At 44.6% G+C, this 24,289-nt stretch overlaps 1 protein-coding gene across 1 annotated transcript in view; it reads left to right on the top strand.

Moving 5' to 3' along the window:
* ADCY8 (adenylate cyclase 8) overlaps positions 1 to 24,289 on the top strand; it is a 135,131-nt gene that overhangs the window by 69,706 nt on the left and 41,136 nt on the right. The window contains exons 6-8 of the mRNA XM_063131148.1: positions 2,870 to 3,028; positions 8,638 to 8,908; positions 19,082 to 19,279. Coding sequence (XP_062987218.1) covers positions 2,870 to 3,028; positions 8,638 to 8,908; positions 19,082 to 19,279 — 628 coding nt within the window. The remainder of the gene's footprint in view (positions 1 to 2,869; positions 3,029 to 8,637; positions 8,909 to 19,081; positions 19,280 to 24,289) is intronic.

Here is a 24,289-nt window from a genome sequence, read left to right as displayed (position 1 = left end):
CACTTATCTTTCTTCCAGAAAACCCACCCCCTCCCTCCTACACACTGGATTTATGCTGCCGTTGGCCACTTCCAAAAAACGACGACAGCCTGGACACTTAGAATGTTCGACTGCTTTTGCCTCCTCTTAAGGAAGGCCTAAAGGGTTAAGGCATGTGAGATCATGGGACACAAATACTGTTGCTTATTTGCCCTCTTAAGCAGGGTTTCTCTGGCCTTCCCCCACACACACACTGAAAGTAATGAGAGTTCCATTGACATGGGTCAACATTGCGAGGCCGTGCTTTTGAAAATACATCCCAAATCAAAATTGCCTGGAGCATCCATTAGAACTGGTCATTGTCATGGGCTGAGCCCATGGTCCCTTTAAGAGAACATATTTTTGCTTCATCCCAGGGAGAGGGAGAGGGGTTTCTGTGTGTCTGAAAAGGGAGTAGCAAGTGAAATGCCAAGGCCGCACTGGGCGACAAGCGCCTGGCATCTGATAACGCCTCCCCGGGCTGGTACTGGGGAGTGGGTAACAAGTTGCAGCTATGCAATGTCTGGGAGTGTTCCCCCTCCCTTTGGGAGAGGTGTGGTTTGCTATGGGGTTTCTATTGGTAAGGGTGGGTCTGGTGACAATGGGATCCCAGAAAGGGATAAAAGGCTTAGTCACCTAAGGGTCCAGTCTCTTTTCCTGTGGGTGTCAGGAGTCCAGCGTGTGTGTGGTGAGTCAGAGCATCCTGGCCAGGCTGGCGGGATGACGGAGGCTCCACGTGGCCGCTGAGGGAAGGAGTCTTAATTCGAGTGGCGTGAAGCCAAGTCGGAGTGAGCAACACAAGGTTGAGTCACAGAGTTATATGTGTTCGTTTTGTTTTAGTTTAGGTTTAGTTTAGTTTAACTCTGACCTTGCCAGAGTTACGGCTGGTGGGTGGTAAAAGTGGGGAGTGAGTGCGAATCCTATTAGGCTTGAGCGTGTAAAGGGGGAAGATAAGGTATTAGTCCCTGCTGTTCTAAGTGTATTATTCCTCTGTCCATGTTTTTCCCCAAAACCTCTTACGTGTTTACCTTAATGTGTGGACCCTTGTGGGAGAGTGTAGTATAAAGAATAAAAGTGTTTGGTCCCTATTTCTGGAGTGTGGCGTGCTTCCTTGAGAACCTAGACTACAAAGGGTTAACAGCGGCAGTGAAGGGGCGGGAATCTGGGCTGGCTAAGTCGGACCCCCCTTCTCCGGCCGGGGAATCACTGAATCAAACGGAGCGACTCCACTACAGTCGTCACAAGCTCCTGGTTCAAGAAAGGCATTTCCACGTGTTCTTCGTTGTGCTACTTCAAATGTTTTGTATCAGAAGCAATGCCAGGTGCTGAGTAACAATGGGCAGTATCCAATGCTGCCCACGCCCTAGTGAGACCCACTGCTAGTGCAACAGGAAGCTACTGACCTACCCCATTCTGCAAATGAGCATTTTTGCTCATTTCCAGGGTTGCTTTAGGAAGCGCTCGTTTGCGGTTGTGCCAGTGGTTGGTCCTGTAGGTGCAGCAAAACACGCAGAGGTGCAGTGACTGCATTGGATATTGTCCAGTAGTAGGAGAGGCTATTGAACTCTTGTTCTGCTTGTGACCTTCCTGTAGGCATCTGGTTGGCCAATGTGGGAACAGAATGCTGAACTAGATAGTACTGTCGTCTAATCCATCAGGGCTCTTCTTACGTTCTTAAGCCGTGACTTACTAAGCAGCTTCCTGGGCTCTGCCTATATTCCTCCGACCCTCAGCCACTCATTTCCCCACAATTTATATTCTGACATTATCATTCAATTTCCAGCAAGTAGCATTCCGGAAAAGTGTTGTGTGTGTTTTTTTAAAAAAGCCATTAATTGCTTGGAATAGGAGGCGAGATGAGAAAATGTCTTAATTAAACCAATTTCTGGTAGTATAATAAATAACTATGTCATGATTTTTATGGGGAAAAGTTCAATGGGCTCAACGAACCTCGTCGCTTTTTCCATTCAAATAACACTATCAACCTCTTTTCTTTCTGCTCCTGTTTAATAGCAGTAGTGTGGGTCTCTCTGGACCATGCAACGCAATTAAGCATTTCAGTGATAACCCACCCTTCAGAAATATTTTATTGCTGCCTATATTTTTCCACTTAGAATGTTTTTCTTAAGGCTAGCAAATATCACTTTATTTTTATTTGTTTATTTAAAAAATGAAACAGCTGGGGTTCAAGCCACACACTAAAAATGTGTGAGCTTCCTCTGGGTTGCCTTGAGATCCAATGAGGCTTTTTAAGGATGTAAAAATCTAAAGGTTCTCCAAGGTCCCTTCCAGGAAATGAGATTTTTCTTCTTTTTTAGGGATGCACTGATCAGCAAACCTCAAGCTCACCAAAGTGCTCTGGATTCCATCTCAAAGTTTATTCTGACCCAAGTCTGTATCAGATTGTGAGCTTTGGGTGTATGTTTTTTCCCCCACATAAAAATCCATGCGTTTTTCCGTGGATATTTTCCCAATGTACGTATCAACTGTGCACATTTTTGAAATGTACACATGCGGTCAAATGCTTTTTACATTTTATTTTCCTTTTTGTCCATGGATCAGATTGCAAGCTCAGAAATGTACGGGCTTTTAGTGCAAATTATGGCCCTTTCTACACCCAAGAGCCTTCAGGGAGGGAGGGGGGACAATCCCGGCCTTACCGGCTTCCTGGATTGTCCATGGGTGTCTAAATGGAAGTGTGACATCCCAGCAGGGAAGAGGGATGTCGCTCCTGTCGCTCCTGTTACTCCCACCATTTTTTTTTTTAAAAAAAACAGGAGCTGGCATGATGGAACAACACTCCTAGACAGATCTCTTAGATACATTTTAAGATGCTCAGTTTCTTTTTCAGGTATGTACGGTCAAGGACGAAGCATGATGTTGACATGAGGATTGGAATACACTCTGGATCTGTGCTGTGTGGTGTGCTGGGCCTTCGGAAGTGGCAGTTTGATGTCTGGTCCTGGGATGTAGATATTGCCAACAAACTCGAGTCAGGAGGGATCCCTGGGTAAGTCTAAGCCTGTGCAATGACAGCTTGGCATTCTACCATTTCGAGTCTTACTGTCTTTGAGTCCTTTGGCATGAACATTGTAATTTTGAACTAGACTGGGCCAAGTCTGCATAGAATCAAGAAGGTTTCCCCTGCTATTGCTCTTGGAGAAGGGCAATATTTATCTTGGGTTTTTCCGTATGTCTGAAGACTCGCTCTCCCTCCTGATCTGTTGCTTAAGCCACCAATGTCTATGGATGTTGGAGAAAACCATTTGCAAGTGGAGTTCAATGTGTTTTCCTAGGCTCACCCCCCCTCCTGGATTTCATTCCAGTTCCGGCTGCAGCAAGTTAGGCCAGTTTCTATTTTTTTCTGGAATTTTGTGCATAACCCTGGGCATCATAGGTTATGGGAAGGATAAACAACCTCTGATAACTCATGGTCAGTTCTAGGGTTATGGGAGGGTTGTTTAACCCTCACATAACCCATGGTAGCTGGGTTTGCATGACACAACCACTCCCAGTCAGGGGTTGAATATACAAAATGCCACCTGCAGGCATTGCAGCTCATCATGAGTTAACAGAGAAACAGGTCAGTGCTTGCAATCCTGTACACACTTATCTAGAAGTAACTCCTATTGAATCCAGTGGGACATACTTTAGGGTAGACTTGCAGAAAGTCATAAAAACAATGAGAGGAGGTGGAGCAATATTGGCCAAGAATTAGGGAGGCTTACCACTGCAAAAGAGCTGTGGCTTAAGCTTGGAAAAGCTTGACATGACAGACAAACATTTAAAGTTTGGTGGTGCTGGTGGAGTTGGTGGTGGGGTGCGACCACATCTTCACAACCTTTATCTTATACATCTTCCGAACATTGTAGTCTCAAATTGTATAAGGAGACTTAGGCTTTGTTTTTTTATTATTATTATTATTGAAACAACAAACACAAATCAAAATCACTTAATACAAGATATTATAATACCTTACTATCATATATTCAATGTTAACCTATTAAACATAATATAATAAACATAACAGTGCTCCCCCCACCTCGGGATCTCATTCTTGTTTCCAAAAACTCATAGTTTCATCTGTTGGTGGATCCCCCCTTCCTTTAGAAAATACAAACTCCAGGAACTTTTGCCATATACTCTCAAAATCATTCGTTTTTACTATGCCTCTTTTCATTTTTATATTACATGTCAATTTATCGTTTATAGCAATGTCCCACACTTCTTTATACCATTCTTCAATACAATAATCTCCTGTAATTTTCCAATTCCTAGTTACTATTAACCTCGCAGCTGTCAGCAGGTTCATTATCAATTCTTTCATTTCTTTATTACATTTAAGATCATCATGCAGTGAGAGTAATGCAATCCTTGGTGTAACTTCTACTTTAAATCCCACAATCTGTTCAATCTCATAAAACACCATCTTCCATAACTTTTGCACATGTATACAATCCCACCACATATGTAAATACGTTCCCTTTTCTCCACAACCCCTCCAACAATCTGCTGAAAGCTGTTTATTAATCTTATTTAATCTAACTGGAGTTAAATACCACCTCCATACAAGTTTATAGTAATTCTCCTTTATTCTTACTGACATATTTCTCAACACTCTCTGTCTCCATAGTCCATCCCACCTCTGTTGTCCTATTTGTATCTTCAAATCAGTCTCCCAAACCATTTTCCCAGCACTATCCAGCCCTCCTTTCTCAACTAATATATTATATATTTGACTCACTAACCCCTTTATCCCTATATTTTGTCCCTTATCTATTTCTTTTTGTTCAATTAATTCCTCAAATTTCGTCCTCTCTTTACATTCTCCATTTTCTCTTACCCAATTTTTAGTCCATTGTTCTAATTGAAAATAATTTAACCACGTTAATTCCAAATCTCTCAAAACTTCTTCCAACCTCTCTCTTGATACACCTTTTCTATGTCAATATGGTGATAAGAGGCAGTGGCCTATCCCCTATCAGCTTGCTGGACTAGACTTGATCATCTTCCAGCCTAATGGCATAGCATGTTGGGAAGCATACCCTGCAGGCAGTGTTCACACCACTGTGACACTTTGTGTGGCTAATGTGTGTCTTCGCTAACGTTTGCATTGCATGGTCTCTGGCCAGATCTACACCAAGCAGGATATGTGTCCATTGCCTGTTCAAGAAGCAGGTGTTTTGTCCAGCTAATCGGTCTTAATTGCCCGTTCAAGACCACACCATCACAAAAGATTCCCCATTACAGCAGGGGTGGCTCAAAATAAGGATGCAGTGAGTGGTCGACTGGGTCCGGGTGGGGGGAATGGGGTGGTGGTCCACAGGGCTCCTGGATTTTGGCACGTGGGCAGATAGCTGCCAAGCATTCACTGGGGCCTTGTGAGCACTGGAGTGGTGGTGGTCCACACTCATGTCAAGAGCACCCAACTGGGTCTGGGGGGGGAGCTGACACAGGAGGTGGTCTGCACGACCCATTAAGACCCATTAGCTTGGCCTGCTTTTGGTGAATATGACAATTGCTAGGTTTGTTGATACAGTGTGAGGGAACAATGCTGAGAGCCAGCACTTCAAAATGTACCACTCCACCACTGGTTTCGTTTACAAATGGAACAGGAGGCTGTGGTTGTGAGGGAACAAGTAGTAGAAGCGGCAGCGGCAGCAGCAACAACACTGCCTGCAATAAATCTCAGTTGTAATTACAAACATATTACAATGCCGTGCATCAGAGTCAGGGCTCATCATAATTCAAAATAGATTCATAGTAGGGATTGACTAATTACAACGTTTGGGCAGCCTCACTAAATTGGGCAGGCAGAAGGAAAGAAGGTTCCTGGCACCTTGCTATCTGTCTGCACGCTCCAACCACTCCTCACATTTGTCACATATGTTATCTGTTTAGACATTGTATCCACAGAAGTCCACATAGTAATCCGGTTTGAATTATTGATTTGAAATCCACCTGCCCCTCATGACTTAGAATGCTGTCATTAGAAAACAATATTGTGGTTGAATACCAGGCATTGTGCCCACAGAGTGGAAATGGCAAAGAATGTGCACAAAAGGATGGCATATTGATAGGACAGTGTACAGCATCCTGTTCAGGCTGAAAATATGTGCAGCGCATTCTCTATCCCTTCATGTGAATAGGTAGAGTAGCTGGTATTTATGTACATACTTGTGTCAAGATTCCAACAGATATACCTGCCATGACACAGGCTCTGAACACCAAGCCTGGCCGCGGCTACTCCCTGCTCAAGCCAAGCACCACCACTTGATACGCCTGAGGCAAGGGATAAAAACCACCTTCCTCCAAACTATGTGGAGAAAGGGGTTAAATGGAGAAGGATTTCAATATATATATATAATAATGCACCATGAGTTATATGTGCTGAGGTGAATTATTGTCAGAGTGGGTGCTAAATGTGTAAACTTCAGGTGATAAATATCAAACAGACACGTGGGATTTTTGTGGTAGTCAAAAACAAAATAATTAAAATTTATTTTTAAAAGTTCGCAAGCTTTGTTTCAAATAAAACATTTAAAACCTTTTTGAAACCTTTCATCCAGTCCTTTCGCTTATTCACATATGCGCTTTCCTTTCTCTCACACAATCACTCTTGAGCTTTCTTTATTATCTGTATTGCTTAATATACATCAACTATGTGCACACCACTCTCCAAAGACACCACTCTCTACACTGAACCTCAAATTTCCCGGAACTTAAGTACTCTAAACACAGAAAGCACTAAAGACTCTGAGGCCACAGCTATTATTATTATTTATTTATATAGCACCATCAATGTACATGGTGCTGTACAGAGTAAAACAGTAAATAGCAAGACCCTGCCGCATAGGCTTACATTCTAATAAAATCATAATAAAACAATAAGGAGGGGAAGAGAATGCAAACAGGCACTGGGTAGGGTAAACAGGCACAGGGTAGGGTAAAACTAACAGTATAGAGTCCAAACTACATCAGGTTTTAAGCTTTAGGAAAAAGAAAAGTTTTTAGCTGAGCTTTAAAAGCTGCGATTGAACTTGTGGATCTCAGATGTTCTGGAAGAGCGTTCCAGGCGTAAGGGGCAGCAGAAGAAAATGGACGAAGCCGAGCAAGGGAAGTAGAGACCCTTGGGCAGGTGAGAAACATGGCATCAGAGGAACGAAGAGCACGAGCGGGGCAATAGTGTGAGATGAGAGAGGAGAGATAGGAACCTAAGGTTTATCCTGGGATCATCCAGGGTTCGCCCCTGCCTGTGTGTCACCTAGATGAACAGGTTTGACCCCAGGACGATCCAGGGATAAACCTTAGGTCTAGCTATGGCCTAAGAGTACCTAAAAAGTCCCCCGCAATCCCCTCAGTCCTTCCCTTATATATCACTCCTCCCCCTCCCAAGACATTCTAACTCCGCCCACTCAGGCCAACATCCTAAACTCACCACAGACTTACAAACGCAGACATACATTTGGGAACTGACTTGTGGGGTGTAATGCCACAATACCCATGTTGGTTCATGGTGCACCCACCACCACCACCACATATGAAAGATAGAAAGATCCACATACATGCAAAATGTCAAAAGGTTTCTTAAATAACTGGTCACCGTGTCAAAATAATCACAAGGTTGGGACTTCAGAAACAGCTCCCACATCTGCCGAAACCTGTGGAGACATCGTATATATGAGTTGAAATGTCTGACAGAATTGCAATGTGTTATGTGATCACAATTTCCTTGGTAAGCAGTTTTCCAGGATTAACTATTAAGGCTAAGAACAGTTTGGTTCCTGGACTGAAATATAGCAGGTCTGAAAATTGAGCTTTATGAACCCTTGGGATTCCTTAGAGTTCCCTCTAATAAGGAACTCAAGTGGTGAGTGCCAATGGTTATAAGGCCAAAACGAAGCCAATAAAAAATAAAAGTAAGTTATCAGCATGCTTGCAGTAAACCCGTGGCTTTGCAATAATGCAAAACACTTTTTTAAAAAAAATAATAATCAGTGGGGCACCCAAAAATGGCCTCTGGTGATTGAGCATGCTCAGTAGCCACAAAGATGACAGTGCCAGCTGGAAAGCCAACAGTGAGAGAGTGGGTAGGATGAAGCTTTGAGGAGGGGAAGGTTGACTGGGAGGGACTCTGAACAGGAGCAGTCCAGTTAGGTGGTGAGGGCATACTGCAACATTTTGTTGCTGTTCCCCCTTGTATTATTCAGAGTTCTATATGCAACATAAGGACGCAAGAAGAGCTATGCTAGATAAGACTGAGGTCCATTTAGTGCAGCACTCTGTTTACACAGAGGCCAACCAGCTGACAACCAGGAACCCACAGGCAGGACACAAGTGCAGCAGCACCCTCCCACCCATGGTCCTCTGCAACTGGTGTGATTGGTTTTTTGCCTTGGATACTGGAGGTAACACATAGCCTTCAGCATTAGTAGCCATGGATAGCCTTCTCCTCCAGGAATTTAGCCAATCCCCTTTTAAAGCCATCCAAATTGGTGGCCATCACTACATCTTGTGGTAGTGAGTTCCAGAGTTTAACTATGGAGTTAACCATAGTTTAACCACAGGCTACTCAAGCGTCATCCCTGTTCATTTTATCACTTCTTTCTACTGCTGCAGGAGAATCCACATATCCAAGGCTACCCTAGATTGCCTAAACGGGGCTTACAACGTTGAAGAAGGTCACGGCAAGGAACGCAATGAATTCTTGAGGAAGCACAACATCGAGACCTACTTGATCAAACAGCCCGAAGAAAGTCTGTTGACTCTGCCTGAAGACATTGTCAAAGAGGCCATCACCTCTTCCGACAGGAGGAACAGTGGGGCAACCTTCACTGAAGGATCGTGGAGTCCTGAGCTTCCCTTCGATAACATTGTGGGGAAACAGCATGTAAGTCACAACTCACCCCACCCCACCCCCAAGTCCATCTGCTATGTAAGCCTGCTTTATTGCACCTCGCTAAAGAAAGCCTTGGAGGAAACACATTTCTCTTTAACCTTTTCTCTCATGCGAAGTGCAGATGATTACGCAAAAGCCCTGCAGGTCACAATTAACCTATGAATTAGAATCCAGAAAGTGCCAGCCACCCCCACCCCCACCATCTCCCTGAGGAACCTGAATGTTAGACACAGCTGAGTGTTAACTGAATCAGAACCTCAAAACACATCTATGTGTGCATATTAGGACCTGAGAGTTTTATACATTGCCACAAACAATAACCAGGCACCTAAAACCTTGCTTGTCCTCAGAAGCCTCAGTTCTCACCAACATCAGATGAGGTAGTTGATTTGCAACTTAACTGTGCTTCTTCATACTACAGGCATAGGGATGAGATCTGAAAACTCCTCTGTAATGTATTGTTGAGTGTGTGTGTGTGTGTGTGTGTGTGTGTGTGTGAGAGAGAGAGAGAGAGAGAGAGAGAGAGAGAGAGAGAGAGAGAGAGAGTGCGTTCAAGCATGCACACATGCGTGCACACTCACACACTTTCTCTGCACATAGAAAATTAGCATGTTGGGGAGAAGAAGGCTCCAGACACCCTGAATTCTACTTTTCTGTGTGTGGTGATTCATTTGATGTAAGTGTCAGCAGAAAAGTCATGAAATGACTTACACACACAAAAATAATAATACACACACACACACACGTTGCTACCTAATCAATATACCAAAGCCAAACCAATCTAAGTACCCAATGCTACCATTGTGTTCGCAGGCATGTCCGCTAGCACAATGGGAAATGAGCCAAAACTACCACTTCTGGAACTGGACAAGGCAGGAAGCTCCACTATCTTGTCCCATCCCAGAAGTAGTCGTTTCAGTTAGTTTCCTGGGTTGCACTAATAAGTGCTAATTTCCCATTATGCTTACTGGATGTTACTGCTAGTCCAACATGTTTAGAGATGGTGGGTGGCCAGGATTGGATACTGCCCATTATACAGCCTATGTACATTAGTTGTTGGGGAACATGGGCTGAAGGATGCTGTTGCACCATGTCCTGCTTGTGGGTTCCTGGTCAACAGCTGGTTGGCCACTGTGTGAACAGAGTGATGGACGAGATGGACCCTTGGTCTGATCCAGCATGGCTCTTAATATAACAAGATCATACCATATAAATGTACCATCAATTTAAAAAGAATGTCAAGTTAAAAATACAATGCTAAGACTGCCTTTCATGTGAGAACCCAGCGGAGGCTGGGAAATCTGATGACTGGGAGTCTATAAATCCACTCTGGGTTTCACTCAGAACTCTAAAGGTACTATCCATTGTGCTGAACCCTATCTCCAAAGTGGATTTAACTCCTTGGATAGCTCCTTTAGAATTCTGACAGTTTCTGACCGAAACCCAAAGTGGATTCAAAGCCCCACTGACCTCAGAGCCACCAGCCTGCACTGCTTTCACCCTCAAACAGCGAAACAGAAGACTCCTTTACTGCCACCAAGTAAGGCAGCTCTCCTCCACCTTCAGTGCCCTTTGCCAACTGAGAGGGGCACAGCCATTAAGTGCCAATAGTGGTCCATCCCCAATGATGTGCTGCAGGACATAATCTTTGCATACTCCCCTGGTTGAGAATAATTATTATTATTATTATTAATAATAATAATAATAATAATAATAATAATAATAATAGCAGCAGCAGCAGCAAAATACACAATATTTTACAGGATAATGCAAATAAAGGATGCCTGTTCTCTGAGTGTGGTTCTTCATATAGTCAGAATGGCACCATCCATATACAAGAGGGAGGAGTCCACAGCCTTAGAGAAATTCCAAGGTTTGCAGAAGTACCAAAACATTAGGGGCGGGGCAGCACCGACTACTTAGAGGAAAAGAACAGAAAACTGGTGTGGTGGCCAAGTGTCTCCAATTTTGGTGGTGATGTGCAACCATTCTGGGTTTTAGTTCAAGCCGGCCAGAACTCCAAAGGAGCTATCCAAGGTGCTGAATCTAGTTCAGGGTTAGGTTTAAGCACCTTGGATATCTGCTTTATTGTCCTGGATGGTTCTGACTAAAACCCACAATGGAGTCACAGTCCCACCAAAATTGGAGACACCAGCCTTCACTGGTGGTGCCGAAGGATTGAGCTGGAACTCCGAATGGGTGTATCGCATAGTGCAACATTTTGTTGCAAGCCCTACTGGCATACATCGATTTCTAAATGCGTAGCTATATAGCAGGAATAGGCAGCTCAAGCCAGGAAGGGCTTTGTTGGACCGCTGCCTGCATCCCTTTTCGGCAGCCTTCAGTGCAAGGTCTGTAAGATCTGACAGGTTGCCACGTGTTGTTGCTTTTTTAGCTGTGTCACAAAATCCCTTGTGAAGGCTGTCTGCTTAAGAGAAATTAAAGAGGAAAAGGTTAAAGTGCCCTAAGACACCAGTCTTTCCTCCACATTTGAAAGACTGATGAATCACTGGAGAAGGAGGTCGGGTTGCGTTCCCTCCTCTTTCCATCAAGTAGATCCATAATGACAAGATGCCTATTCTGCACGCGCTGCGACCTCTTTCTCCGAAACATCCACATCACTGAACACTAAACGTTTGATGCATAGAGAGGCTGCTTTGCCAGTTGCCCCTTTGCATCTCGGGCATTTCCTCTGGTGTAAGAAACTCTCACGAGTTGTTGGTGGAAAGGAAAAGACCCCCCGGCCTCTGAGCATGGCACCCAAGTTCTCTTTATACACAACCTCTGTTTGATGGATGCACTTTGCTTGTGTTTTCGTTCTGAGCTGGTCTGATCCTTTTTGCACTCTCTTTCCATTTTAGCACAAGCCATATTGATCTTCTAAGAGCTGATAGGGGGTTATATCCAATGTTAGTCTAACTTTCCGTTCATTTCAATGGGCCTCCTCTAAGTAAGACTTAACATTGGTTACAATCCAGAGTAGAGCATGTATGTCTTACAGGTGTACCTTTTCCTGTCCTTTTGCTTGATGCATTTCCAGCTTCAATAAGTAACATGAAAATGAAATGCATGTCATCAACTCTTGGTGTTGTTATTAACCCCAAAAACTCCAGCTTTATTTACATCTGTCTTCAACTTCACCCTCACCCCAAGAGCATAGGCTGACAAACATGGATTTTCACTCCCATTTTATCCTCATAACAGCACCATGTACACTGATGGTGCTATATAAATAAATAAATAAATAAATAAAAATAAATAAATAAATACAACAACAACAACCCTGTGAGATAGTTAAACTGAGCCTTTTCAGACGTTTTATCAATGCAAACGGCAGGATTATGAACACGTGCATTTTAAGGATAGCACCTATGCATCTATGGCTGCTAGTGCATATGAGTAGGGATGCAGGAGCGTTTTGTTTTTGCTCGCAAAACATGCGAGCACGCACGGTTCGAAGTTTCAAATCTGAGTGCAAACGCAAGCGCGTGTCAGCCAAACATATTCACTCATTGTCAAACTCATGCTCGGGTTTGACTCATTCCTGATTCTCAGTTCGATTGGCACAAATTTCCTAATTTGCGCAAATTTCCTCTGTGGACGGACTCGGTCCCACTTTAGTTTATGGAGGAAAGTTGCACAAATTAGAGGAAATTTGCGCAAATCTCCCGTTTGATCATTACTCGATTTGCACGTGTTTTCCATTTATGCAGAGCAAACCGCTATTGCACACAGGAATGGGAATCAGGCACAAGACAAGCAGGGAGGTGATTTTAAGAGAATCCTGGTGATCTCAAACATGGCTGCTTCTCCCTTCCCGTTATAGGATTCTCTCTATGTGCTTAGGAAGGTGTCTCAGTTGCAGGCTTCTCCAAGATGCTACCCTCCTGATGCGTTGGACTGCATCTCCTGTGATTCTTAGCTAGCATGGCCATGATGGCTGGGGAATATGGGAGTTATGGCCCCACAGATCTGTAGACCACCAGGTTGAAAAAGCTCTAAGTGCAATCATCTTGCAAAGGGGTCTATATTGACTTTCAAATTAATGCATACAAACCAGGGCTTGACCTGGTACTCTTTCTCTCTCCCTCTTCACAATGCCCTTGGATTGTTTGTCTGAAAAAGGCTGAGGGATAGTCTTAGCCTAAGACCACGCAATGGACTTCTTGCCTGTTCTGGGGACTATGCATTCAATGCTATGTTTAGCCCCACCATCCCACCCCGCATCCCAGTGGTTTTCGTGCAAACGTCCTTGAAAGTATTGCCCATCACTACCAATAGCTTGATGAAGAGCACACTAAGGGCTTGTCTACACTGGGTGATATCCTGGGGATCATCCCTGTCTGTGAAGAACATGACCCACAGGGGATCCCGGGAACAGGGAGGGAAGATCCCTGCATTTCCCTGGGATATTGCCCTACACTTTTTTCACAGTTTTCCCCATGGTCCCAGGATGATCCACAGGTGGTGTGGATGGCCGTCCTAGCTTCTTCCCTCTTCCCCGTGAGTAGCGGGGGTCATCTGAGGGAAGGAGCCGGGACAGGAATAGTCCAGGGCCATCAGGAATGGGGTGGGGAGCAGGGTCGGGGCTTCTTCTTCTTTTTTACTAACTTTTTCGCTGGAGCACAAGTGCACTCCAGCTCCTGTATTCTTTTCTAAAAAATGGCGAGTGTGACGTCCTCCTTCCTCCTTGGATGTCACGTGCCGCATGTGAATGCAGGGGGAGGATCTGGTGATCAGCATATTGTGACATCCTCTCCCTTCCCTCCCAGAATGCCGGGAAGCGTAAACATGCCCCAAGTTGCATCTTCAGTTCATGTGTTGCAGTTGTAAGGTTGAAGAGGGCTGGCCAGTGCCGTGCAGGAGGGAGGGGCTATAGTTCAGTGGTAGACCACATTTCTTGCATGCTGGAGGTGCCAGGTTCATTCCTCAGCAGCCCCAGATCAGGTGAGGAAAGGGGGATTAGACAAATGAGTGGAGAACAAGTGAATGAAAGGTTTGGTCATGGTGACCGAATATAAATGTTTGCATGCAAAAGCAGCACTGCTCTGTATATGGGTTGCTGGGGGGTGGTAGCAGAATTTATGGCCTGTTCATGGGCTTGGCAGATACCACTGCTGAAAACAGGAAGCTGATGGACCCTTGATCTAATCCAGGAGGGCTCTTCTTAGATATTTATGCCCAAGATTCAACCCGAAACACATAACTTCTATATATATATTTTTCTTTTTGGTTTCAGTATTATTTTACATATATGGAATTTTGGAAATAATAATTCTTAAGCTGCAATGCTATACTTGAGAGCATGACTTGTTCACGCAATAGGACTTAGTACTGAGCAGCAGACATTTATAGGATGGAGCTCTTGAGTATGAAATAGGGTCCTGGTTCACACATAACATTAAGCCATGTTGTAGTTTGCTGAAATCTGGCTTGTTATTAGGTCTGAACCCACCTCCACAAACAAACCACAATGTGTTATCCAGCTACAAACCACAAATAGAAGCCATGGCTTGTTGTTGGCTTGCAAAGTCTGGCTTACTTAAACCATGGCTTGTCACGATGTGTGAACCCAGAGCTGTGGCTCATCCCTGGCTTGTTTGCCTTGCTGTCTGTCCTGAAACAGAAGTGCCCATCAAGAGTGACCTGAAAATGAAACAGCTCTGAAAGCTGGAGAAATGGGCAGGAGAGAAACAAAGCAGAAATACAGAAAACAAGCCAATTCAAGCAACAAAACATGGTTATGTAAGCCCTGGCTTAATGCAAGGGTGGAAAAAGTGGTCCTGTAGGCCACATGTCACCTGCCAAGTCATTTCTGAGAGGTCATGTGATGAACCTGTATCTCTCCCACCCACCCCAATTATGATAGCACTGCCTGGGGTATCCCTTGCTACTTTCAGTGCCAGCAAGGAAATCCCTTCCTTATCTCCCACCTTTGCTGAAAGACTGGAAATAAGTAAGAAGTTAACTTGCTAGCAGTGGCAAGAGAAACCCTTTCCTTATCTCTGATCAGAGGTAATGTGCATGTGTGCGAGCATGCACAAGTGCATGTTGATACACACACACCCCTTTCCTGGTGCTGCCCAATGGAGCCCTTGTGGGCAAAAAAAGTTGTGCACTGCTGGCTTAGCATTATATGTGAACACAGTGCGAGAGTTCCATTAGACTCATAGTAAAATAAACCCATCTCGAGTGGCTTGCTGTGACTGCTGTCCTGTGGTAGAGGCAACGTACACAGCTGATGGAACTGCACAGCTTCCCTGAAATGAACATTATGAGTGTGGTAGGGGATACGGTGGCCCTTCGTAAACACACAAATCACCACTGGGCAGCTGCACAGTCCCTGCGGTTTATACATTTCCTGTTCCATATGGCTGCAGCTACACAATCGTTCGTCATGGAGGCTTTTAGCAAATGTGATTGATAGCCTTTTTCTGTATTGAAAGTTTTCAATACCATTCTGAGTGTTCTTCAGAGTATTCCTCGGAGCTTATTCCTCACTCTGTCTTGTTGCAACTTTACAGAAAACAAAGTAAACTATATTGTTTGCAGTAAGGAAATAAAACATAATCAGGAGGGGGCAGATGTCAAAGGGGACAGGGTCTTGTATTTGAAATCCCCTCTTCTGCACAATTATTAAAAGAGCAGTAGCCCTCTCCTGCTACTGCTTATCAAATTTGGTGCAGGGAACGCTTATCATATTTGCAGATGACACCAAATTGGGTGGGATTGCTAATACCCTGGAAGACAGAAACAAACTTCAAAGTGATCTTGATAGGCTGCAGTGCTGGGCTGAAAACAACAGGATGAAATTTAATAGAGATAAATGCCAAGTTCTACATTCAGGAAATAGAAACCAAATGCACAGTTACAAGATGGGGGATACTTGGCTCAGCAATACTACAAACGAGAAGGATCTTGGAATTGTTGTAGATCGCAAGCTGAATAGGAGCCAACAGTGCGATATGGCTGCAAGAAAGGCCAATGCTATTTTGGGCTGCATTAATAGAAGTATAGCTTCCAAATCACGTCAGGTACTGGTTCCTCTCTATTCGGCCCTGGTTAGGCCTCATCTAGAGTATTGCGTCCAGTTCTGGGCTCCACAATTAAAGAAGGACGCAGAGAAGCTGGAGCGTGTTCAGAGGAGGGCAACCAAGATGATCAGGGGTCTGGAAACAAAGCCCTATGAAGAGAGACTGAAAGAACTGGGCATGTTTAGCCTGGAGAAGAGAAGATTGAGGGGAGACATGATAGCACTCTTCCAATACTTAAAAGGTTGTCACACAGAGGAGGGCCAGGATCTCTTCTCGATCCTCCCAGAGTGCAGGACACGGAATAACGGGCTCAAGTTAAAGTTAGCCAGATTCCAGCTGGACATCAGGAAAAACTTCCTGACTGTTAGAGCAGTACGACAATGGAATCAGTTACCTAGGGAGGTTGTGGGCTCTCCCACACTAGAGGCATTCAAGAGGCAGCTGGACAACCATCTGTCAGGGATGCTTTAGGGTGGATTCCTGCATTGAGCAGGGGGTTGGACTCGATGGCCTTGTAGGCCCATTCCAACTCTGCTATTCTATGATTCTATGATTCTGTGATTCTCCTCTTTTCTAACTGTACATAGTATGCCTATTCATGTCAGTTGTTGGGGAACATTGGCAGGAGGGTGTCGTTGTCCTCATATCCTGCTTGTGGGTTTCCTATGGGCAGCTGGTCGGCCACTGTGTGAACAGAATGCTGGACTTAATGGACCCTTGGTCGGACCAGCATGGTTCTTTTTAACTGGCTACATGATCTGCCTTCCCCAAACTGGTGTCCTCCAGGTGCTTTGGACTACAACCTCCAGAATTCCTGACAGTCCAACATATCTGGAAGGCATCAGGTTGAGTAACATTGGGCTACTCTCAACCAGAGTTGGGTTTAATCAGAAGGAGAAACCTAATGTAAGAATAGTGATCAAAACAAACTGGTGTGTGGGGGGGAGTGAAGACATACATTTGAAGTGAATATGGGGACATAGCTCAGTGGTATAACACATGCTTGGCATGCAGAAGGTTCCAGGTTCAATCCCTGGCAGGTCCAGTTACAAAATGGTTCTGGTAGCATGTGATGGGAAAGATTCTTCTTTGAGACTTTGGAGTGCTGCTGCTGGTTAGAGTAGTTAGTTAGTAATTAGTTAGTAGTTGGTAGTTAGAGTAGTCAATACTGGGTGAACAATAGTCCAAGTTGGTATAAGGCTGCTTCCTATATTGTACATAACTAATGGCTTGAAGTGTGTGGATGTGTGTTTAGAATACTTCTAGCAAACATTAGAATCTGTGGCCACAGCTAGACCTAAGGTTTATCCTGGGATCATCCAGAGTTCACCCCTGCCTAAGCACTGGATCCCCTGTGTGTCACCTAGATGAACAGGTTTGACCCCTGGACAATCCAGGGATAAACCTTAGGTCTAGCTACGGCTTATGTCCATCTCATCTTCACTGTCTCTCAAATGGATAAACTGCTCCAAAATACAGTGAAGGCTGCTGATTCCATTTTCAGTGGAGCTGTAAATCCATTCTGGGTTTCAGTCAGAACCAGACACAACTCTAAAAAAAGCTCTCCAAGGAGCTGAATTGTATCCCCAACATAGGTTCAGCATTTTGGGTAGCTCCTTTAGAGTTCTGGCAGAGAGGATTTACAGCCCCACTGAAAATGGGGTCAGCTGCCTTCACTGCCAAAAACGTTACCTTTGTCTTACAAGGAAAGGGGAAGGTTTTTCTCCCTCTCTCATAATACTAGAACCTAATGGGGTCATCCCATGGTGAAAGATTCAGGATGGATGAAAGAAAGTACTTCTTCGGCTTCACACAGCACATAGTTAAGCTATGGAATTTGCTGCCACAAGGTGTAGGGATGGATGGGTTTAAAGGGGGATTAGGCAAATTCATGGAAGAGAAGGGTATCAATGGCTACTAGTCATAATGGCTAAATGCCACGTCCTGGATCAGATGCAGTATGCTTCTCAAGACCAACTGCAAGTGAACACAAGTGGAAGAGTGCTCATGTCATGTTCTACTCATGGGCTTCACATAGGCCTGTGACTGGCCATAGTGGGAGCAGAACACTGGTCTAGATAGGCTTTTGGTCTGATCTAGCAGGTCTCTTCTTATGAGTTCTGATGCACAGGTGGCCCTCCCCTGCCTGGGATGGCTTTTCACGGAGTCTGCCGCTACGCATGGTCAGGCATTGCTTTGCACGAGGGGCCTGTGCCTTCCACTGAAATGAAAAGGGAAGTCAGCTTGTGCCAGGAGCGTGTGTACACCTCTGAGGGCACAGACGTCTTTCTGGATTGAGGTGATATAGCCAGTTCTCACATGCAAATGGCCCTTTCCCCTTTGGAATAACTTTGCCGTCCACGCCATTGTGATTTTATAAGGAACAGCATGTGTCATATCCCCCAGCCCTTCTGCTTTGGGAAATGTTTCAATGGGATTTGCAGGTTTTGGAGCTAGACAGAGGTGTTTTCCTTGAAAAAGTCTGAAAAGCAGTTCAGTGTAAACCAAGGGTGCAGAACCTCAGCCCCGGGGGCCAAAACTGGCCCTCTGGTGGATCCTGCATAGACAGGTCCTCTTTTCCTGGCCTCATCCCTCTTTCCCCAACCACTGCTCTTTTGCTGTTTTGCTGGCTTTCGTGCAGTCCCCCCAACCCCATTCTAACAGGTTGAGATGCCTCTCCTGAGACTTACTTACTGGCAGTAAGAGTTTTAAGCTAAGCTATGCTGGTATTTGGGGTGGGTGGGTGTTGCCTCTTTTGTCTTGATCCATACCCATCACTGGAAGGCGTCCCCCGAGATGTTCTCCAACATGAGATCCATCTCTCGTGCTGAAAGAGGTTCTACATCTCTTGGTGTAAACGAACCAGCGAATGGATGCCCTTGCTGCCAACTTCAAAGCCCATTGAAACCATGCTGTCAAAGCAGTTTGCCCCCATGTGCATTTCGTGGTTCAGACTTCTCCTTCTTAAAAACACACACACACTCACACGTCCAGTCCTCTGGGGTGAATGAATTGCATGGAATGCTGTTACGGTTTGCAATGATCTTTACAAAAAAGAAAAAAAAAGATTGCATTTTTAACCCAAAGGGGGACTAGCAGGTTTATTCTTTTTGCATGTGCTTTCCCCTAGACTCTGGCTGCCCTAACAAGAAATTCAATAAATCTGCTTCCAAACCATCTTGCACAAGCTTTGCATGTCCAGTCTGGGCCTGAGGAAATTAACAAGCGAATAGAGCACACCATCGACTTGCGGAGTGGCGATAAATTGCGAAGAGTGCATATCAAGCCTTTCTCCCTGATGTTTAAAGACTCTAGCCTGGAGCATAAGGTAGCTGGGTCTTGAGAGATGCTTTTCTTTTTTTCCTTTTTTGCCATCTCAAACTGTCTTGAAGTGACCAGTGAATTAGTGAAGACGGCATTGCTGTGGGTTTTCCTTCCTGATTTGTCTCCCTCCCTGCCTCCCCCTCCCCCCACTGCAAGACGGAGCTTAAAAGCCATTCGCGTACACCAAGGTTATTCTAGTTGTGTAAGGTGTGATGATTCACTTTCAGAGCTGGGAAACCCCTTCTCAGACTGACTAAGCTTTTCAAGGCAGCGAAAGCAGGATGATAAAGGCGGCCGGGGGGGGGGGGGGTGAGGGCGAGGGGAGGTTGCAAGGGAACAGTGAATGGCTTTTTAAAACGCTGCTCTGCTTTGCTGCCCTAGAAGTAGGCAAACATCTGTGTTGTAATGTGCTCAAGGGTTTTATGATCAGTGGCTGCCGTGGAATGTTCATGAACATTCTGTTGGTGAAACTATATAATAGGTGCACCATTGCATGTAAGTGTAGCCTGTTGGCCTTTTTTTTTTTTTTTTTTTTTAACTAAGGAAATGCCACATCTGGAGGGCACATTTGGGAACACCAAAGCAAATGGCAGGAAGGAGATGCTTTCCCTTTCAAATATGCATCTTAGACCGCCCCACAGGGGCAAAAAATCACTCAGAGAGGGGGGTATTATAGCAACGAAATGACAAGCAAGCAAAATATTTGGCACACCCTTCTTGGGCAAGGGCTGTGGCTCAGTGGTAGAATAGATGCTTTGCATGCAAATGGTCCCAGGGTCTATCCCTTATATAAGACCATGGTGACCCATTTCCAAGTCAGTGTTAATCAGCCTTCCCCTACCTGGTGCCCTCAGATGTTTTGGTCTATTACTCATTAAAACAGCAGAACTCCCAGGATTCCTGACCATATCCATGTAGTCTGGGGTTGATGGAATATGAAGTCCATTAGATCTTGAGGGCACCAAGTTGAGGAAGGTTGGTATAGACAATATTGTGCCAAATGTGCCAGAGAGCTCCGGCTATTGGGCAGTATAGAAATGTAATTAATAAATAAATAAATAAATGGAGCAATGGTGTCCCTTAATTATAACACCCTTCCTATAATCCTAAAACATACACACACACACCTGGCAGTTGAGCACCAGTTTTTGTGTAATGTTTAGTTTTGCCCTAAATGCTAAGAAAAATGAAACTATAAACAGAGAATGTTTGAAAACACTCTGCAGCATAGGTGAGAGGTCATTTTGGATGGGCTGAAAGGCAAGCCATGGCTATAGGGTCCAGTTACAAAATTGGTCAGGGCTCCTGCACCATTAATATCTATGTAGATGAGGGAAATTCAGCAGGTGTAGCCTGCCATGCAAGTGACACCTGATGAAATCCCCTCCTTCACTCAATCATTAAAAAGTGCAAGAGCTTTGACCTCTTCTGCATCTGGCCAGCCTATTGTAGGGATAGGTGGAGCTTTTTTGGTCATGGTAAACTGATGTCCCAGGGATTGTTGCAAATTGTGGGCCTAGCAGGCCAGAGGCAGGATGGGCATGCAAAATGGGCAAAGGGGTGGAAAGTGTGCTGATAGTACCACTATCAATGGTCATATACAGGTAATTGCTTAAGGTGTCTTTAATATATTATGTACCAAAGCTGTCCAGTATATTTCAAGAACATCAGAACTATACAGTATTACATAAAACCATCAATTAACAACAATAAACAATAAAACTGAAACAAACGCTGCAGGAGCTATACTAGGGTGACCAGATTTAAAAGAGGGCAGGGCACCTGCAGCTTTAACTGTTGTGATGAAGAGGGAATTTCACCAGGTTCTCCATATATACAAATGACACTTGCAGAAATTCCCTTTTCAGTACAACTGTTAAAGATACAGGAGCTCTGTCCTCCTTTTCATATGGTCACCCTAACTAAGAAAAAGACAAGGGGAGAAGGCAGGTTAATGAAGAAAGAAGGAAGAAATAAATGTCTGTACTTAAAGAAAGAAAGAAAGAAAGAAAGAAAGAAAGAAAGAAAGAAAGAGAGAGAAATGTCCCAGAATCAAAGGTCAGGGAAAGCTGTGTTGTTAGCAGGAAGCTGGTGGAGGGAGAAAGCAATGAAAGGTGCTGCCTGCTAAATTTGCTGAATGAAGAACTGACTAGGCAGTGGCAGAAAAAGCAGACACTTGAGGAAACAATGGGTGGGAAGAAGAAGGGGGGACCAAGAAAAGATAGGACAGGGTACCATCTTTATACAGGGCCTAGGAGAAAGCCAGGCTGTGAGCTGTTGGCGTTAAGGGAGTAGGACATACCAGCCAAGGACTGCCAGATCTGCCCCTGCACCTTTAAGGGATATGCATGCTTGTGCAACCTCGGTCTGCCCTTGGGGCTAAAGAAGTCACTTGCTGCAAGCTACTTCCTTCTTGGGCTCGTCTACACTAAGCAGGATATTCCACTATGAAAGTGGTATATAAAAGGCAGGAGCCACACTACTGCTTTATAGCAGTATTGAAGCGCACTGACCACTGTTGGGGGCCTTTGACACATGCCATATAACGCTTTCCTACCGCTATATCCTGCTTGGTGTGGCTCTTGCCTTTTACATACTGCTTTCATAGTGGAATATCCTGCTTGGTGTAGATGAGGCCTTTGACAAGCATTTAGGTGGACTTGGGCTAGGAGGACCCTAATCTGTATTGCATTGTTGAAAACTGGCTGGACAGCTTCAGTTATGGGGCTGTATAGAAATGAAATTTATCATCATCGTCATCATCACCATCAACATCATCATCATCTTATCTTGACAGGATTGGGGTAAGGAATCAGAGGGGTTGCTCTTCTGCTCCCCCATCATAGGCTTGCCAAAAAGCAGCAGCACACAAGAAGAAGCCTGTTTACAGCTCTAAGGGACTGAGTTCTGCCTCACATGGGAAAGAGGAGTGAATATGCCCCTGTCTAGGAATGATTTAGATCAACTTCAAGGAGCCTTGTCTCCTGGAAAGCGCCTAAGGCCAGGTTCCCTGTATTGTATCCCATGCAGATCTGAGGCTTTTTCTCCACAGAATAGCAGGCCTGGTGTTGAAAGAAAAACCAAGCCACTGTACTGGGCTTATGGGTCACAGAGCAGGTTTTGTGCCCCCCTTGAGCAAGGCGCCTTCAGTGGGATCTCCTGGAAAAGGTCCACCTTCTCCTTGCTGCTCTTACTGGTACCTGTCCTCTTTGGGCCTAATCTGCACATCTGTGAAGAGGGAGTTGGCAAGCTGAATGGAGGCTGATGTGCCTTCTCCTTACATGGAGAGGACAGGTGATCAGGCAGGGACAGCGAGGAGGTGGAGAAGCAGGAGGGCTTTTTGAAAGCATCTCCCAGCCGTCTCTCTCTGTCCTTAGCATGACCTTCTGGGTGGCTTTCCTTGTCAGAAGTCATCTCTCATTGCCAATCCTGCACGCCTGGCTGTATTGGAAGCACATCCTGGCCAATTAACCCCATTATTTTATAAAATGCTGGAAACAAACTGAGTGAAACAAACTTAATAGGCAGAGCAAGCTTGAAGAAAATCAAATTGCAGTTATTCGGGGGATTGATAATGACCTCAAACCTGTGTGCGTGCTAGTTCATCTGCTTTCTTGTATATTTAAGTTCAATTTCTAGTGACCTGATTATAATGATGGTGTGTGTGTGTGTGTGTGTTTTAAATGATGAATCATAAATATCCGCTGATAGCCCAGCTGTCTGAAATGTCTATAATAGAACAGCTCTCCTAGATGCTGACTTATTTTTTATATCAATGCGGTATTTGTCTATGAGAGGCAGATGAGGACCTGGTATCACTTACGGTTTCCTGTGTGAACCAGTCTCATGAAGCTTTCAGTGCCTAGCGATGCTATTGTACTGCTCTTTTTAGGTGCCTGTCTTGAAATTGCCACCTTTCAGCCTCCTAGCTCTGCTCCTGAGCCTGACAGCATCCTGACATATCAAAATATAGCATACCGTCATCACACAGGGAGAAATCACATTTGCTTACAGTCGTTTCTCTGTCCACACATTTGTCCCTCATTACTTCCTCTTTCGAAAGAGGAAGTAAACAACGTGCACGTCAGTGGACTGTTTTGATCATGCTGCTTCTCCTGCACACAGCAGGAGATAGTGGCAACTTTCATCTTTAATTTAAGCCGGACTTAGTGGGGTGTTTTATTTGTGGCGCGAAGAAAGCTTGAAAAGGCGGGAGGCAGACAACGTTTTGAGAGGGACCCGTGAAAATCCGTGAGTCCCCAGTAATGAGTGTACAATAAAATGCTCGCCTGATGGGACTCAGAAGTAAAAGTTTCCCTGATACGGAGTTAAGCAGTGGGGAAAACTTCATCTGGGCAGGATCTACACTACTGCTTTAAAATGGTTTATAACAGTAGTGACAACTGTTGGGGCCCAGGACGCACTCCATACACAGATTTCAAACCGTTTTCAAAGTGTCAAATCCTGCTTGGTATAGATCTTAGTTTCTCAGATCAGCCCTGTTCGGGAACAGAGCTAGGAAAAAGTTCAATCCTCCAGCATGTCCCAAAAAATTGGGTCTCTTTTGTTTGGCTTTGTTTTTCTTCCCATTATTATTATTATTTTAAAAAATAAATAAATGTTGGAGCTGACATCCTTGCAAGGCTTCTTCTGAATAAACAAATCACCTGTTAGGAAGCTGTCTTGCACAGAGTCAGAACAACGCTCCATCTAGCTCTGTATTGTGGGTAAATTTAGGATGACCCTACGGAAAGGAGGACAGGGAAAAAGGAATTTCAGCAGGTGTCATTTGTATGCATGCAGCACCTGGTGAAATTCCCTCTTCATCACAACAGTGAAAGCTGCAGGAGCCCTGCCCTCTTGACCAGAATTTCACCAAGTGCTGCATGCATACAAATGACACCTGCTGAAATTCCCTTTTCTCCACAACTGTTAAAGATCCTCCTTTCCGTATGGTCACCCTAGTAATTTTTTTCTTGCTGTGCAAACACGGTCATATCCACTGGTCAAATTT

This window comes from Elgaria multicarinata, chromosome 7 (genome assembly GCF_023053635.1).
Source record: "Elgaria multicarinata webbii isolate HBS135686 ecotype San Diego chromosome 7, rElgMul1.1.pri, whole genome shotgun sequence".
NCBI lineage: Eukaryota > Metazoa > Chordata > Lepidosauria > Squamata > Anguidae > Elgaria > Elgaria multicarinata.
Note: the sequence above shows the minus strand (reverse complement) of the source record. Positions and strands in the feature narration are given on the sequence as shown.